The sequence below is a fragment of the Struthio camelus genome, chromosome 3 (genome assembly GCF_040807025.1).
Source record: "Struthio camelus isolate bStrCam1 chromosome 3, bStrCam1.hap1, whole genome shotgun sequence".
Classification (NCBI taxonomy): Eukaryota; Metazoa; Chordata; class Aves; order Struthioniformes; family Struthionidae; genus Struthio; species Struthio camelus.
This window is the reverse complement of record NC_090944.1, coordinates 92,122,924-92,138,190: the sequence shown is the minus strand read 5'-3', so window position 1 is coordinate 92,138,190 and position 15,267 is coordinate 92,122,924. Positions and strand designations below refer to the sequence as shown.

General features: G+C 41.9%; 1 protein-coding gene across 1 annotated transcript; it reads left to right on the top strand.

The window, feature by feature from the left end:
• Positions 1-390: 390 nt before the first annotated feature.
• FAM89A (family with sequence similarity 89 member A) lies at positions 391-7,039 on the top strand. The gene is made up of 2 exons (XM_068939068.1): positions 391-738; positions 5,032-7,039. The coding sequence occupies exons 1-2, from the start codon at positions 484-486 to the stop codon at positions 5,188-5,190; spliced, it is 414 nt and encodes a 137-aa protein (XP_068795169.1). The 5' UTR covers positions 391-483; the 3' UTR covers positions 5,191-7,039.
• The last annotated feature ends 8,228 nt before the right edge of the window (positions 7,040-15,267 follow it).

The following is a 15,267-nucleotide window of genomic DNA, read 5'->3' as shown; positions in this document are numbered from 1 at the left end:
CGCCCGGCCCCCCGCAAGGCCGCTGGCCCTGCCGCGAAGGTCGGCAGGCGTGTCTGTAAACCGGCCACTTAACCGCTCTGTGACTGAACCGGGAACAAAAAGAGAGCGAGATTTCTAGTGGAGACTGAGCGACAGCGTGGACGCACCGCGGCTTGTGCAGTCGTAAGGCTTTTTAAAGACTTCCGACACGGAACTGACCGGCCCGGCGGCCAGGAGAAACACCGCCGGGAAGAATTTGGGGACGTGACAAGGTTTGACGCCTCCTGCAGGGAAGCCTCTGCGTGTGAGAGGAGGGAAACGACACCGCCGCGGCGGCAGAAGGCGCTCCGGGGGGCGCCCGCCGCCCCCAGGCCGGCCCGGCCCGGCCCGGCCCGGCCCTGCCCCGCCCGCAGCCCGGAGGCGGGGCGGGCTCCGGGCGGCGCCTCCCGCAGCGGGGCGCAGGCGGCTCCTTCCCTCGGTCGCCGCCGCCGCTGCCGCAGCAGCATGAGCGGCTCGGGGCTGCTGGGGCCCGGCGGCGGCTCGGGGTTACCGCCGCTGCCCAAGAGCCTGAGCGGGCTGCTCAACTCCTCGTCCTCCGGCGGCGGCGGCGGCCAGGGCGGGCGCTGGCGGGACCTGGAGCGGCTCTACGCGCAGAAATCCCGCATCCAGGACGAGCTGAGCGGCGGCGGCCGGGGCTCGCCGCGGCCGCCCAAGCCTCCCAACCTGGACGCGGCGCTGGCCCTGCTCCGCAAGGAGATGGTGAGCGGGGCGGGGCGCAGGCCGGCGCCGCGGCCTGGCGGGCGGAGCGGCGGGGCCGCGGCCGGGCGCCGCCTGCCAGGCGGCTTTCGGCGGCCGCGCTGGGCTTTTCCCTTCGCGGCCGGGCGCCCGGCGGGCTGCCCGCTCTCCGCCGGGGCGAGGCGAGGCGCGGGCGGGCGGGCGGCGGCGGGGCCGGGCCCTGCGGCCGGCTGGGGAGGGGCGCGGGCGGCCGCGGCCGCTCAGGGAGCGGGGGCGCTAACGGCCGCGCGGGGGGCGGGGAGGCGGCGCCGTGTAACGGCCGCGCGGTTGGCGGCCGCCATGGCGGAGGGGAGCCCGCCGGCCGTGCCAGCCGCTCGGGCAGTGCAAGGGTTGGGGGACGCACCGGTAAAAACACCGGGCCCAGCTAAGGAAGACTAACTTGTAGTCACGACTAGTGTGTGTGGCTGTTTTTTTCTTTCTTTCTTTCTTTCTTTCTTTTTTTTAATTTCGTGGGTTTTTTTCCCCCCCCCCATCCTCTGAAAATTCAGGTTTGTGTGATGAACGCTTAGTTCGGTGACAGCCATTTGAATGTGACACCCATCTTAAAGCTGCTGGAGTCCAAAAAAATGTTAGCGCCGGTTCATTTGGTTCAAATGAAGTGCACTTAAACATAGTCTTCTGCCGGACTTTGTTTTGATTCTGTAACATGGCATCGTTAGTAAAATTCCTCCCAGGGATTTGGCACAACTTTTGACTAAACGCTGCTGTGGGTGTTGGTGCTCGGCTGATGCCGGGTGCAGCTGTAATGACTAACAGGTAACCTCAGCACTATGCAGGTGATGTTCTGAAGCATACACAATGCGATATTGCGAAAACCTGCCTATTTTAAGGCCTTTCTCTCATGGTAAAAAACAAGCAAATCCAAAACATTTGAAGGCATCTACTGAAAGACCTTTCTGTGGATGTAAAAGGAGTGCGTGCTGCGTGCTGAAATCTTACTGTGCCGCAAGTGTTTCAACAAGTAGTTCAAATATAGTTTGAGGTGATTTTAAGATTGTGTTTATAGGAATAATTGCCAGCTCGCACTGGAATACAGGAAACACGAGTGGCTATCGAATGTAGGCTTTTTTTTCTATAGTGCTCTAAAGGGAAACAAGGATAAGATCATTGTCCATCCTTTCCAAAAAAGCAAAGATAACTCTTGTTATAAAAATCTAATTTATTTTTCCTAATGAAAAATCAGATGAGATGCTTCTTAAAGTCATTTGGCCCTAGGATTCCTCTTTCTGTTATCATTAAGGATAATCTGATAAAAAACACTTCTGAGGAAAATGTTTTACCTCCTAACACATTAAAGACCTGCTCATAAAGAGAGCAAGAGTCTCTTCCGTACCAGATGTAATTTTTTGTGGGCCGTACAAATTGAAGAGACTGTCCAATTAAAGAGACTCTCACATACGAATAGGCTATCTTCCATCAGCTAGATAATAGCACATGATTATTAATATTGAACATTCTTCCTTGCCCTAGTCAGAGATGGAATATCTGTTGAGTAATGAGCTTGCTTTAAAATTTTAATAGTGAATTGGTATGGGGAAGAAGTATGTTGCAGCATCTTTCCATGCGCGATCAAGATCCCCTGCGTTGGTTTCTGAGGATAAGAAAGCAGTGGATTTTAGACCCTTTGTAGGGGAAGGGAGGAAATAAAGGGTCACCTCAGAACTGTGATCTTGAGGAAAAGAGTTGGTAACATGGGAACGAGCATTAGGTTGTCTTGTAGGTGCCATGATAAAACTTCAGAGTCAAATGCAGATTAGCTAGGATTAAGACATTTTTGCTTGTGCTAGCAAGCCTGGACGTTTCTTCCGGCTTTTGCTGTCTCGGGGAGCATGCTCGAGAGTTGCCAAGAGCAAGAGGCCTCATTTTTCTTGATAGATTTACTGTTCTTGTTTGATTGGCGTTAGTGGTGACCACTGGGCACCTTCTGGTTTTGAGACTGCAGAACTGATCTTCACAGAAAGAGCTAAAGTGTTTTTACCTAGCTGAGATAGGAAATTTGTTGTTGAAAATTCTAATGCTTTCCTCAGGAGACAAAGATCTTGCGTCTAGAATCTCGTCTGTCTCCAGCTTGAATGTTTTCTTACTCTCATTCCTGTTACTCTTAATGGCTCTTTGAACAGTTCTTCACCACAGTCTTGTCGTCCTTCAAACATTTAGCTCTGATATAAGTCTGCCTAATCTTCCTCATGTTTTCATGTAATAGTATTAAGTCCAGCCTCACAGAATTCTTTCTTACTTGAGGTAAGCAATCTGTTTAGAGGGGGCAAGCCAAAGTTCATTAACTGCCACCTTTAAAGGTCGATATTCAGACTTTAAATATCCATTAGCTTAACAAGTCCGAAGAAGTTGCTTCAGCAGGACTTGAGTAGATAGAGGGGTTTGGATATAGTACAAATAGCTCCCTACCATATCAAATATGTGTCTATATATATATATATATATACACTTATATATAGAAATTTGTGCCAAAGGGGATTTGCACAAGTGCTAGTTTTTACGGAGAAAGGAAGAGTAGCAGACAGTGTGTGACGTTTACTTGCTTTGCTTACTGCGGAACATGTGCTTGAACAACAAAGGGAGAGAAAGTGGTGGTGTTCATTAAAGAAAAAGATGGAGATGGGGAAGAAAAGCAGCATAGATCTGAGAGTGCTGAATGGCTTGACTGTAATCTGATAGCAGCTAGCATGCGTTTCATACCTTATTCCATATTTTGGCATAAAAAGCAAAAGTATTGATGTTCTGGTCTATGGGAGGCATCATATCTTAGTATCTTCATCTGGCCAGGTAATCTGCATTGCTTCTGAAAATGCTGCATCCTGTTTTTTGAAGTTGGAATGATACTGTGGAGTGTAATAGTCACCTTTTTCCTCCTTCCATGTTTAGAAAAAGGAACTTGTAGGTCTTAGGATAATTCAGGTTGGAGGGGACCTTAGGAATGCCAAAGAACAAACTTCATATTAGCATCTTGTCGTTTTCTTATGTGTTGAATTTATCTGTTCTTAGAATTTAGACATATAAGGAGAGATTTTTGAGGTAAGAGTTCTCATTCTGTGTAAAATGTAGCCTGGCTCAGAGGCTACAACACAGATGAACAGCCCCCCGCCCCCACTGCTGCCCAATCCTCAAGTATGAAATACAGCAACAGCTTTTGTTTTATGCAGCTGAGGCTCACTGGGTACTGCCTGTCAGCTTAACACTTATTGTGAAACCTAGGCAGGAAGAGCTGCTTCTAGAAATTGTTAAATTATGTGGTGGTTTTAATTCGTTGCAAGAGAAAACCTAGATTTGGTTTTATTTCACCTGGACAGGTGAAAACGTCCATGGAATACTCCATTTTGTTGCCAGAGGGGAAACTGCTTTGAATTAAATAACTAGCTTTGTTTTACTTGCCGGCGTAGAGATTTTGTACCTGGCATAAAGATGCAGGCTACAAGGTAACTTTTCAAAAGTTGCTCGAAGGCTTTAATTAGATGCAGAACTCATATTTTAGAAGCTTGGGACCAACCTATTAAGTGCTTATTTACAAAGCAATTAAGTGCTTATTCACATATATCTCTGAGAGTACCAGAGAGACTCTTGACTAGCTCATGAAAATATTCTGGAGATTTTACAGACAATTAGGTATGCCCTTATCGCACTTCTACTTCAGCTGCTTTCAAGTAGTACACTGTGTTGTGTTAGACATACTTAGCCTTGTCAAAGGCAAACAAGTCAGCTGCCTGTATATGTTGATATAGAAAGTTGTAGTAGGAGTATTATAGCTGTGAAGTGGGAAAACAGTCATAGCTGCATCTACAACTTTTTATCCAGGCAATTTTAAACAAAAATGATACAGTGTGATACTGTGTGAAAAAGATATCTAAAAGACACACAGTGATATTGGTAAAGTACGTCTTTTGTGTAATGAGGAATACAGAGTTTGAGTTTATATGTAATGTTCCAGATAGGATTGCACTGCTCGTTAGTAGTTAAGTAGGGCACGGTAATATGACTAAATTTTGAAGAACACTTTGCCAATGTTGTACTGTATAGCATCACTCTGTTCCTTGTTCTTTCCTCTGGTTTATCCAGTGGGGTGTCTGTCATCTTAGAAAATGAATTAAGATTCCACATTTCAGAACTACTCAAGGTAAAAAGGAGGCTGATCCTCTTATTTAGCCCTGAAAAATACATATAAGAGCATCACACTGCCGATTAAAATCATAATTGTAATACAGACATCTGTTTTCTCCCCCTCTACTCCCCCTCCCCTGTCAGGTTGGCCTTCGGCAGCTAGATATGTCATTACTGTGTCAACTGTACTCCCTGTATGAGTCAATTCAAGAATATAAAGGTGCATGCCAAGCTGACTCTAATGCAGACTGCACATATGCTCTGGAAAATGGTTTTTTTGATGAAGAGGAGGAATACTTCTAAGAACAAGAAGATTCTTCTCCAGGCTGATCTGGGTTCTTTTGTCCTTCTCTCCCTGAAATACCCATCGCTAAGAATGACTGGAATCTATATGGATCTCTCTTCTTGTGGAGAACACCCAGCTACTGCAAGTTGTGTTAAATTCTCTTACTTTTTACAGGCTGTCAGTGCAAGTTACGTGTGCAAATAGCACTTGAGGAAAGTGCTGTACTATAACTTTTGAAGAGTCCTCAAACATGTTTGACAAGAGTTTTCAATTTAATTTGCAAGGTGGGTGTTTTCAAATTACAAATGTTGGTAGCTTATAACTGGAATTTTAATCGTAGAATACAGCAGTGACTTCCTAAGTTGTAAGAACTTCTTAAGGGGGGAGGGAAGCCTCCACTGTGGTGTAAATAGCTATAGGTGATTTTTGTTTGTTTGTTTGTCAACAGTACTGGTAAATGCTTTTTGAACAGGTATGTGAATGCACTCACATCCTCAGCTCTACTAAGCTAGTTCTGCTCTTATCAGCTGCATCCAGTTTTGTACTGGGTGGATTGTTTACACAATTTTAAATAATTTTTTTTCCTTAAGCTGATTTTGACTTACTTTTCCTTCTTCCGAGCCTAACAGCTCTACATGTGATAGTGAATGTTATCAGCAGCTTTTTTCTGTTGATCTAATTCACTGTCTTGGTACTGCCACTTGGCATTAACTTTTATACTATTGTCTAGATTGCTCGCATAAACATAGTTCCGTGACCTGCTAAAATCTGTTCTAAAATGGTTTGCTTAGCTTTTACTATGCTGAATAGTAGAAGCACAGATTCAAACATAGTCTGTCTGCCACTGTGTGGCTTGGAATAACACAAACTCTTGTGCAAGTGTTCTCAATCATATGAAGAATAAGGAAAACCTCTCATATGACAAAGTGGGACAAATTGCAATATTTTATACTGGGTGAACTTTGTTTCTGTAAGGTAGACTACAGCTCTTTTTAAAAATGCAAAATAAGTATTTTGAGCACATACTTTGCATATGTTAAAACTTTTTATACTAACTTGTTCTTTGAAGTATAACTTATTTTTGTTTTCCGAACTTATTAAAGCACTCAGTTAAGTTTTTATTATTTTATAATGTGTCTATGTAATGCTTAATTAGCTTGGAATATATGAGTTGCCAACTGTCTTAGTCTTCACCCTTCTATATTTTAAGTAAAATCAGCTCCCAACACATGACTTTAGTTTCTTAAATTTAATACTAAAGGTTGCTGTAAAGCACAGTGCCTGAATCTCAACACAAGCTAATAATTAAGGGCTTAAATCTCAAAGGGTTTTTGCATGGTTCACATCTGGTACCTATTCAGTTTACAGAAGGAAATGGAGATCAAATTCTGGGGTAGCTCCTCTCTTAATTTTCAGCAAAGGCTTAGATGTTGCAGTGATAAAAAGCAAAGAGTTCCAGGATGGTGTTTTTGTGCATTCCCTTTAAAAAACAGCTTATTTTACTGGAATTTAAGGGCAAAAAGAGTAAAGATTCTGTGCTGTAACTATGTAAGTTCTTAAACTAGTCTGTGACAATGTTTGGACTTTCTCATGTTAAATTCTGATCTAATTTCTTCACTCATCTAAAACTAAAATGAATGATAAAGCAAACACAGATAATCCAAATGGCTATACCTATATTTAAATAAGTTGCCTGTGCTTATGTGTATACATACGTACACAACTGTATGCTTTGACTTACGAATGTATCGGCCTTGAATATAATTTGCTGTGCTTTTGGTATTTATAGGAGGCTTTTTCTAGTCTGTTGAAATACTGCTATTTTCTTGCTCTTTCCCAAAAATAAAAAGCATGATGTTTAGCATACCTTGTTGAAGTCGTGTGCATTTTAATTTCCTGTTTTAATTCATTGAAACAATTAAAAACTAGGACTAGTCATGACCTCTGTATTTGAAGCAAGCAATTGTTAAACTACAGTGGAAAAGATTCTACCTGCCTGTATTTGGAAGAGGAATTTCCTACTTCTGTCTTAAGTGGATTTTACTTATTTTTGAATTAAACAGGAAAAAATCCTGTCTCTGCCAGAATTAAAGATTCTGTTCTACAAATCCTTACACAGTGCCATTCATAATAGTCTCAGTGGTGTCCTCATCAGAATGTACATGTGCAAAATTGAAATAGTTTCTTATAGAAATTAAACTTAAAAAGCAAAATGGTTTACAGCGCTAATTCTGGCATGGCATGCTTGTGCATTGGGGAATTTGGAACGTTTGGCTGGTGTTCTCTGTACTGAGAGATGCATAAAAGTCTCAAGGCATTGCTCCGTGACATCACCTGCACTGAAAATAGGATGAAGTTTTCAGCATCTTGTCCCTTTTTAGACCACCTTCTTGCATAGGAGACAAGTTATGGTCCATATTCCTAACCCTAATTCAAACACAGTGCAGACTGGCAAAGTGGACGGACGTTTTAAAATCAATAAATGTGTTAAGTCAATAAACAGGTATTCCAGAGGCATAAATATTTCTGTATCTGGGGTTTCAGTTGCTTAGCTGTATCTCTTCACCATGTAACACCACAAAGTAGGGAAATACCTTTGAGAGAGATGTGCGTGGTGGGAAAGTACAGCTTCAATACTGAGTAATTGTGACATGCAGCTTCAAGTCAGAGTTTGGTTATGTGCATGATAGAACAAGCTGAGTTGCTACACAAGCTTGCTGCTCTTAGTCCAAACCACATACCAACAACAAGGCTTTTCCATTTTCCTCTGTAATCCCAATTTCAGTTACGTGCAACCTTTTAAGGATGTAACAAGAGAAACTTTGAAATTTCTTTAGCGTGTATTGCCCTCTGATACCTTCAGGCCTCTCCGTACCAGGAAGCATGAATAAAGCAGGAATCAACACAGCTGACATCTGTTTGTTTTCCAAAACATCTCTACAACTTTTTTATGAGTCGGTTAGCACTAGGTCAGGCTGAGTCCAGGGCTAGTATACTACCCCAGTTCTGAAAAGGGAACCGTTACTTGTTAAATAATGATGAATCGTATCTTGAGAAATACTTACTAAAGGAGTCTAGGACTGACTCATTTTTGTGGCATGAACGAGTCAACTATGAAGTAGTAAGGCTGTGAGGTACCACAGTGATACTGTAGTACCTCGTAGTAAGGCTGCGAGGTAACTCTGAAAAAGGGGAATAAAAAGGTACCTCTTGCTCCTTTAACCTTTCTACTTCTGCACAGCTGTGCATCTCACCTTGCCCACCAACACTGTAAAACTCCTACTGCCCCCCAGACCGAGGGGTGTTGCAAGCAGGCATCCCTGGTCAGGGGAAGCAAGCTGGAGCAGCGTGGCAGATGGGAGACGTCAGCCCAAGGAAAGCTTCACAGAAGCCTCAGAACACCACAGAAAAGCAGCTAGCGGGCTGTTTTTCAGTCTCGGCTACAATATTTCGTATTGAAGGAATACCAAGCAACTCTCTCAGTCCTGCTGAGCACAGCCAGCTTAGCCAGTACTGAGCTGGAGCTGAAAAAATTTTCAAGAAAACAAGTCTGGACTGTCAACTTTGTGCTGCTCAGAGATTTAAAACTGGTAGTAGAGTGGTTAAGGAGGTAATCTGCCATTGTTAGCTCTTCATTAGTCTTTCTCCAGGGGGCCTATGAATGCGATAAGGAGGTTAGGCATAGGGAATTGCTAGATCTGTGCTAGCTATATATGAAGGTTTCTTTAACAAAATACCACCCTCATTTTATTGCTGTGACACTGCAGCATCCTACAGTCATAATTAAATTACACGCTAGTCTCTTTGAAGTGTTCTTAGTCTACAAATAGAGAAGAATCTTTCTGGAAGGAGTGCTCTGCTCTCCAGAAAGCAGGTGTCACACAGAACGCATGGCTGATGCTCTGACGGCTCCTGCGGGTGGGCGGTTAGGCCCAGCGCCAGCTCCTGCTGAAGTCGCTGTCGGTTCTATTGATTTTAATGGGGCTGGACTTGGAAGCAGGAACCCTTTCCTGAAGTCAGAGTTGCAGCTCGCTCTAGTTTATTTCCAAGACTGTGAAAGAGCGGCGTGTTATCTCTCACAACCTATATTAACCTACAAGAAGTACTCACATAAACACTGCAAATACTTTTCAAAGGTACTGCTTACTTTGTAACAGTGAAGCTGGCAGTAAGCAACTGTTCAAATAACTTGCAAAAAAGATCGGAGTTGCTTCACAGAAAGAGTTTTCCAATAAAGTGGGAGCAAAATTGCACTCTTTCTGTTCAAGGGTAGCTTGGACCCATCTTTCAGATGCTTATTAAAGGTGAGTTTTTAATACAAAATTCAATGTAGTCATGTGAAATGGAAAGCCTGGGAGAAGGATCATGTAAAAATTATTTTAATTATTAAAAAATGTTTTAGAATAATAGTTCAGTTCCTAATCCTAGGTAACTAAATTATTTTGCATAACCTTCTAAAATAAGCTATTTTTTTTCTCTTTTTACATTATGTTTGTATTTTCCAGAAAAGAATTAGGTTTGCCATATTTTAAATACAACAAAGAGAGTAACAAAACCCCAGAATCTATGTACCAAAAGTTGATCCACTTAGTAGCTATTTACTAAACTAAGGTTTTGCCTCATTTTTAGTCTAGTTCCTAAGGAAACAAAGCTTTGTAATGACGCTGTCGAAGCACTTGCTGTCAGTCTGTTGGTTCCCTCTGTAATTACTTCTGCACACAGTTTGCTATAAACCAAATCTGGCAGCATGGAAATTGCAAAGTTACTGTGTTTTTACAAACCTTGCAAAAACTAGCAGCTAGGTAGAGAGACTTACTGCTGCTTCTACCAGTGGAGTCACAGGCAAAACTTCCACCTTTTCTGTTTAGCCCCCCAGCAGCCAGAAAGTAAATAGCCAGCTGGTCAGCTGCCTGCAGGCAGCTGCACAGCAGCTACAGTGCCTGCTGCATCTTTCCCCAATCTGTGTGGGAAGTAAAGGCAGGCAGGTGGTGTGGGAAGGAAGGGTGTGTCTTCAGCCCCTCATTTAGAGAATGAGGATGGAAACCAGAGTATAGAAAAAGCCTAGAGAAGACCTCAGGTATTGCCTTTGGGACTAATGGGAGGGTTGGAAGATGCATGAGAGCTTTTGGAGGGTGTGGGTTAGCATGGGTGGAAAGGAGAGGCTGTGGTTGCAGGACACAAGCTTGTACGATCCCATGTTTTGTTAGTTCTGCTGCTTGTAACTTGGGGGATTTTTCTTACTGTTTTTCAATGTGTTTTAAAGTCTAGGTATGCACTACTTGTCACACATTTTTAATGTTACAGTCAAGTGTTGCAGATAAACAGTTTTGCTTAACTGGAAAGAATGCATTGTAGTAGCCTTGCTGTCTAGCTAAAACCATTAATTTTGCTTAAGAAATCAGATTGTTTTGAGGGCAGGGGGAACTAATTCTTCCTGCTTGTCATTCAGCTGACTGCTAGTGAGGAATGTGAAATGGGTGGATTAAATAGGTGTACATGCCAAAGAGAGCCCTATTAATAGGTCTGTTTTCTTCTCCAATGTGTCCTTGAGCTATTTCTAAATAATTTACTTCTGTTTCCTTGATGTCTGCCTATAGAGGCTATGTTATGGCACTAGCTTGAGGTTCATACTCCCTTCTGTGTGCTATGTTACTTTTCTCAGAAAATAACTCTTCAAATGTATGTTTTCCATCTACAAAACTATAGATAGTTATCTCATTGATTTATGTGAATCTACTGAATTTAATTCTGCATGGCCTAAGGAAATAATTTGTTAGTTTTATTAGTAATCAGATGAAAAGTATTAAGAAGTAAAGCCCTGTATCATATACAAGGTCATCTTATATTAATTTTAACATTTTCTGGGATTTTTAAAGCTTCCTAACTACGTACTCTAACTTTGTAGTTATCTTTGCAAATGTTTACGATCTGCTACAATGCACTAGCTTATTTGGTGTTTTGAGGTTAAAAGAACCTGAGGAATCTATATACAGGGTTTACGCACAGTGGCAAACTATCTCAGGATCAGATTGTCTGGAAGAAGAGACACAGCCCAAAGAATGTGGATGTGCTCAAGGGCAGATGCAATAGATTAAACTGTAGGTGAGTCTTGATTTGTCTTGGCCTGGCGTCTGCAGCTCGCAGGGCAATTAGTGGTAGTATTAGAAAGGAATTTAACTTCAGATCAGCATTATATTTGGCCATTTGCTTTAAAGTGAGAGAATAATTTTGGAGAGGATGATAAAGCAATATTTACTGCTGAAGTCTGTTTCCCTTACTTTTTTGGCTTCCTTTCCTCCTTTCTATTCAGGAAAATTCATTAGATGAATGTGGAAACAACTAGCATTGAGTAATCAAGCCCGCATCTGATTTCAGAGGAATGTGCTTTCAGCTGTAGAATTTACATTTTTCAGATAAGGTTGGTATGTAATTTAAAGAGGCAAAGCCATTTGCTTTTGAAATACACAGGCTTGTGACTATTTATTTCCACTCTTCATTGAACTTTTGCCATGACTTTAAATTCATTCACGCTAAGACATTATTAAAATAAATACTTTTGAGAATTCCTCAATTTAAAATAAGATGTGAAATCGCATGCAAATCCTGGATTGTGAGAGTTTTAAAAATGTCACCAAAGCAGGTTGCATAGGTTGCTGTTTAGAATTGTTAGTTTACAAAGAGTTCACTGTGTGTCAAACCACTGCCTTAAATTCGTGTTACTAGAAGTAGTTCAATCATTCTCACAGTGCTAAACATCCTCTTTCAGAAATCACAAGTATTTCTTACATGGGTCAGAAACTTCTCTGTGATTATCTGGCTAGACACATGAGTAATAGTTTTAGAGTGCATTTTGGCTCAGGGTACCAAGCTCTGTCACAAACAATAAAGTTGCCTGTCTGAGTCCTCCCAGCTATTGCTTTAACCGTTCTGACTTGTCAAACAGCAGAACCTTTTAAATCATTTACAAAAACTTAGTAAGGTCATTACTTCAGTTATAAAAGTACCTAGAAGATACCTACAAATAGTACATTTTGTTATTTTTCCTCTAAACTCAACCTTTTACAGTATTTTCAGTTTAACCGAGTCTGTAATTTAACCACAATCTCTAGCACTAATTATTTGTATTAAAAGCCCCCACAGCCTACAATTTCACAGAACCACAGAATAGTGGAGATGAAAAGGGACCTCTGGAGATCATCTGGTGCAGCATCCACTGCTCTCCCCTCATCCACCAAGCCTGTCATCTCATTGTAGAAGGCTGTCAGGTTGGTTAGCCATGATTTTTGCTTCATAAATCCATGCTGGCTACCAATCACTTTCTTGTCCTTGAAGTGTTTGAAAATGGTTTCCTCCTCCTTGCCATACCAGCGTGTCCTTCTTGAAGAGCCTGTATCCATCCATTGCAGCACTGCGGTCATGTGAGCTACTGCACCACATCTCCGTGGTCCCAATGAGACCGTAGCCCTGACTTCTAATTCCTCCTCTTTGCTCCCCAAGCTGTGTGCTTTAGTGTGCAGGCACTTCAGAGAGGCACCTCTGCATGCTGACTCCCCAGAAAGGGTAGGAGTGCTTTCCCCATAATTCTGTCCTGTAGACGCTTCCTTATTTACGTGCATACACTTCGGGGGACCCCACTTCATCATGCAACACACTTCATCACAACATCATATCATGGCTGCTCACATCATGGAATGAAATATATTTTTATATGTTCCATTACATAAAAGGTAAACCACTTAACTGCTAAAATACTTGTTTGTTATAGAGGAAGGACATCTTATCAGAATCAGCTGAAAGGAAAATAATACATCATATTAGGGTGCAAACTCATTACTCTCAGCACTAGAATATGAACATCCTGTTACTATTTGTTTTTTATCCTTTTTGTCTTCTGAACACAGAATGTCTATATCCTCTCTAATTATTTTAGGAATCTTGATATACCTTTGTTCTTCTGTTTAATGTTGTACAAATCATATGAAATCTTTGCTAATACCTTTGAATTATCCTTGCTCTTTCTGACTGATAATTAGTTATGTTTCTCAAGCAGGAGAAGCACTTCCTCAAATACCTTATATCATATAACTCGCAGAGAGAAATGGAATATATAGCACCCGTTCAGTGTAACATTTATTACTTTGTGTGCATTTTTAAAAGAGGAAAGACATTTATGAACAAAGGTCTAGTATATTTTGAGGACATTCATTGTACAGTCATTACACTTGCATAAAGCATTAACATTTAATGATAAATAAGTGAGCTAGCAATTAGTAGCAATCTCTGTGGGGAAAAAATGAATTTCCTCCTCTGTTTCATGTATTTCTTTTACCCTGTTTCATGTTCCTTTCTGCAGAATCTGATGAAGGTGTAGGTTTTCACATGTAAATAGACCGGTCTTGTCCTCAATGCTTTCTGTGCTTACACAATAGGACTTTTTTCCCCCCCTGCCATTTATCACTAGCCAGTCATTCAGAAAGTCCTTTGTATTTATGTTGCAAATGTGGAATTGTTCTGTACTTTCAATATCACTTCTTCTCACAGAGGATAAAAGTGTTTTATAAGCCTTTAAATGCGGGTATGTACATACAAAATACATCAATCAGTGTTAGAGAACCCAAACATATCTCACTATGGCTGCAGACATTAATTTATAAAAGCATGTATTTGAAAGTGTGCAGAGTGCAGAAATTTACACTACAGTTTCTTTCACAAATTACAAAGGAGTTTGAACAGATGGATTTATTATCCAAGAACAGAGGTCTCAGTTCACCATGCTCATCTTTTCATTCCATTCTGAATGAAATCCCTTAGTTTGTAAGCAGTGGTCATATTTTTATTTAAACTTAACTCTGTGTAACACAACGTGCAAGTCCTTACAAGAAGCCTGCAGCAGACTGAGGAGATACAGCCTGCCTTGTTTATTTTAAAGTCCTATCCACTTTGCAGTTCCAGAGCCATGGACTCTGACTCCCGGATTTCCTTGTTGCTGGCTCAGCAAGGTTGCCGCACTGGCTAGCGGAGAACGGGAAGCACGCAAACTGGACAATAAAAACAGAGGGCTCTAAACTACTAAGAGATCAAGCCACCATCTTCACAATGAATTCCTTAAGTAAAACCTTCTATCTGTCTTCACACAATCAGATTCCTCGATTCAATGGTCGTAGTTTAAAAGCCGGAAAACAACCAGGTATCAAGCTGTCACAGCACACAGCAAAAGCTGAGAGGTTCCCCCTCTTTAGGAAGTACAGCTTGGCTTTGGTCTCTCACAGCCAGGATCTCTGGCTGCCGATCAAAACATCTGTCAGGAATGCCAGTCCAGCCTCATGGCTGGAGGAAGGATCAGATGACCTCCTGAGTTCACTTTTAGACCCCTGTAAATCTGCAAAAACAAAACTGCTCCCATTGACAGTGGCAGAGCCAGCTGCCAAATCAGGACAAAGAGCTAAGCGTTCAGGAGCAGCTGTTGAGAAGAGTTTAGAGGAGCCAGCACTTTGCAGTATAATGGTGTGAAATTACAGATGGCTATCTGCCACTCAGCCCTTCGGACGAAGAGGAAGGATCTGTGCATGAGAACTTCCTGTTTCGCTGTCCTTTATCAGAACTTACTGTAGAGGATTAAAAAACCTCTCTGAACTTTCTATTGAAGAGCTGCTGCAGCTGAATTAGATTAGCATCACCATGTTGGCATTTCTGTAATGAAAGAAGATGAGTAACAATGAGGGAAGGGAGATATGATCTGTATACATTTTTGATGCTGTTTTATTGGATACATGATTTTTTTTTTTAAACTGATATAATCTGTACTGTTGCATAGGCAATCTGTTTCTGAGGAGAAGGTGCCTTTCTCCCAGGTGGCCTGTGCTGTCAGTGTAGATCCTTTACACGGTGCAGCCGAGTTCACATAAGGAAGGTGCCATGGTTAAAAATTAAACAATTTCATATATAGATAAGGCAGAAAACACACAGGCTGGAAGAATAGGGCTGACTCTTCCCTTTCTGTCTCCCTCTCTCCCTCATACCTCATTTACACATGTAGCACAATTCCATTGACCAGGAAAGTTTTGGAGAAAAATGTACTTAAAATGGAAGGAGCA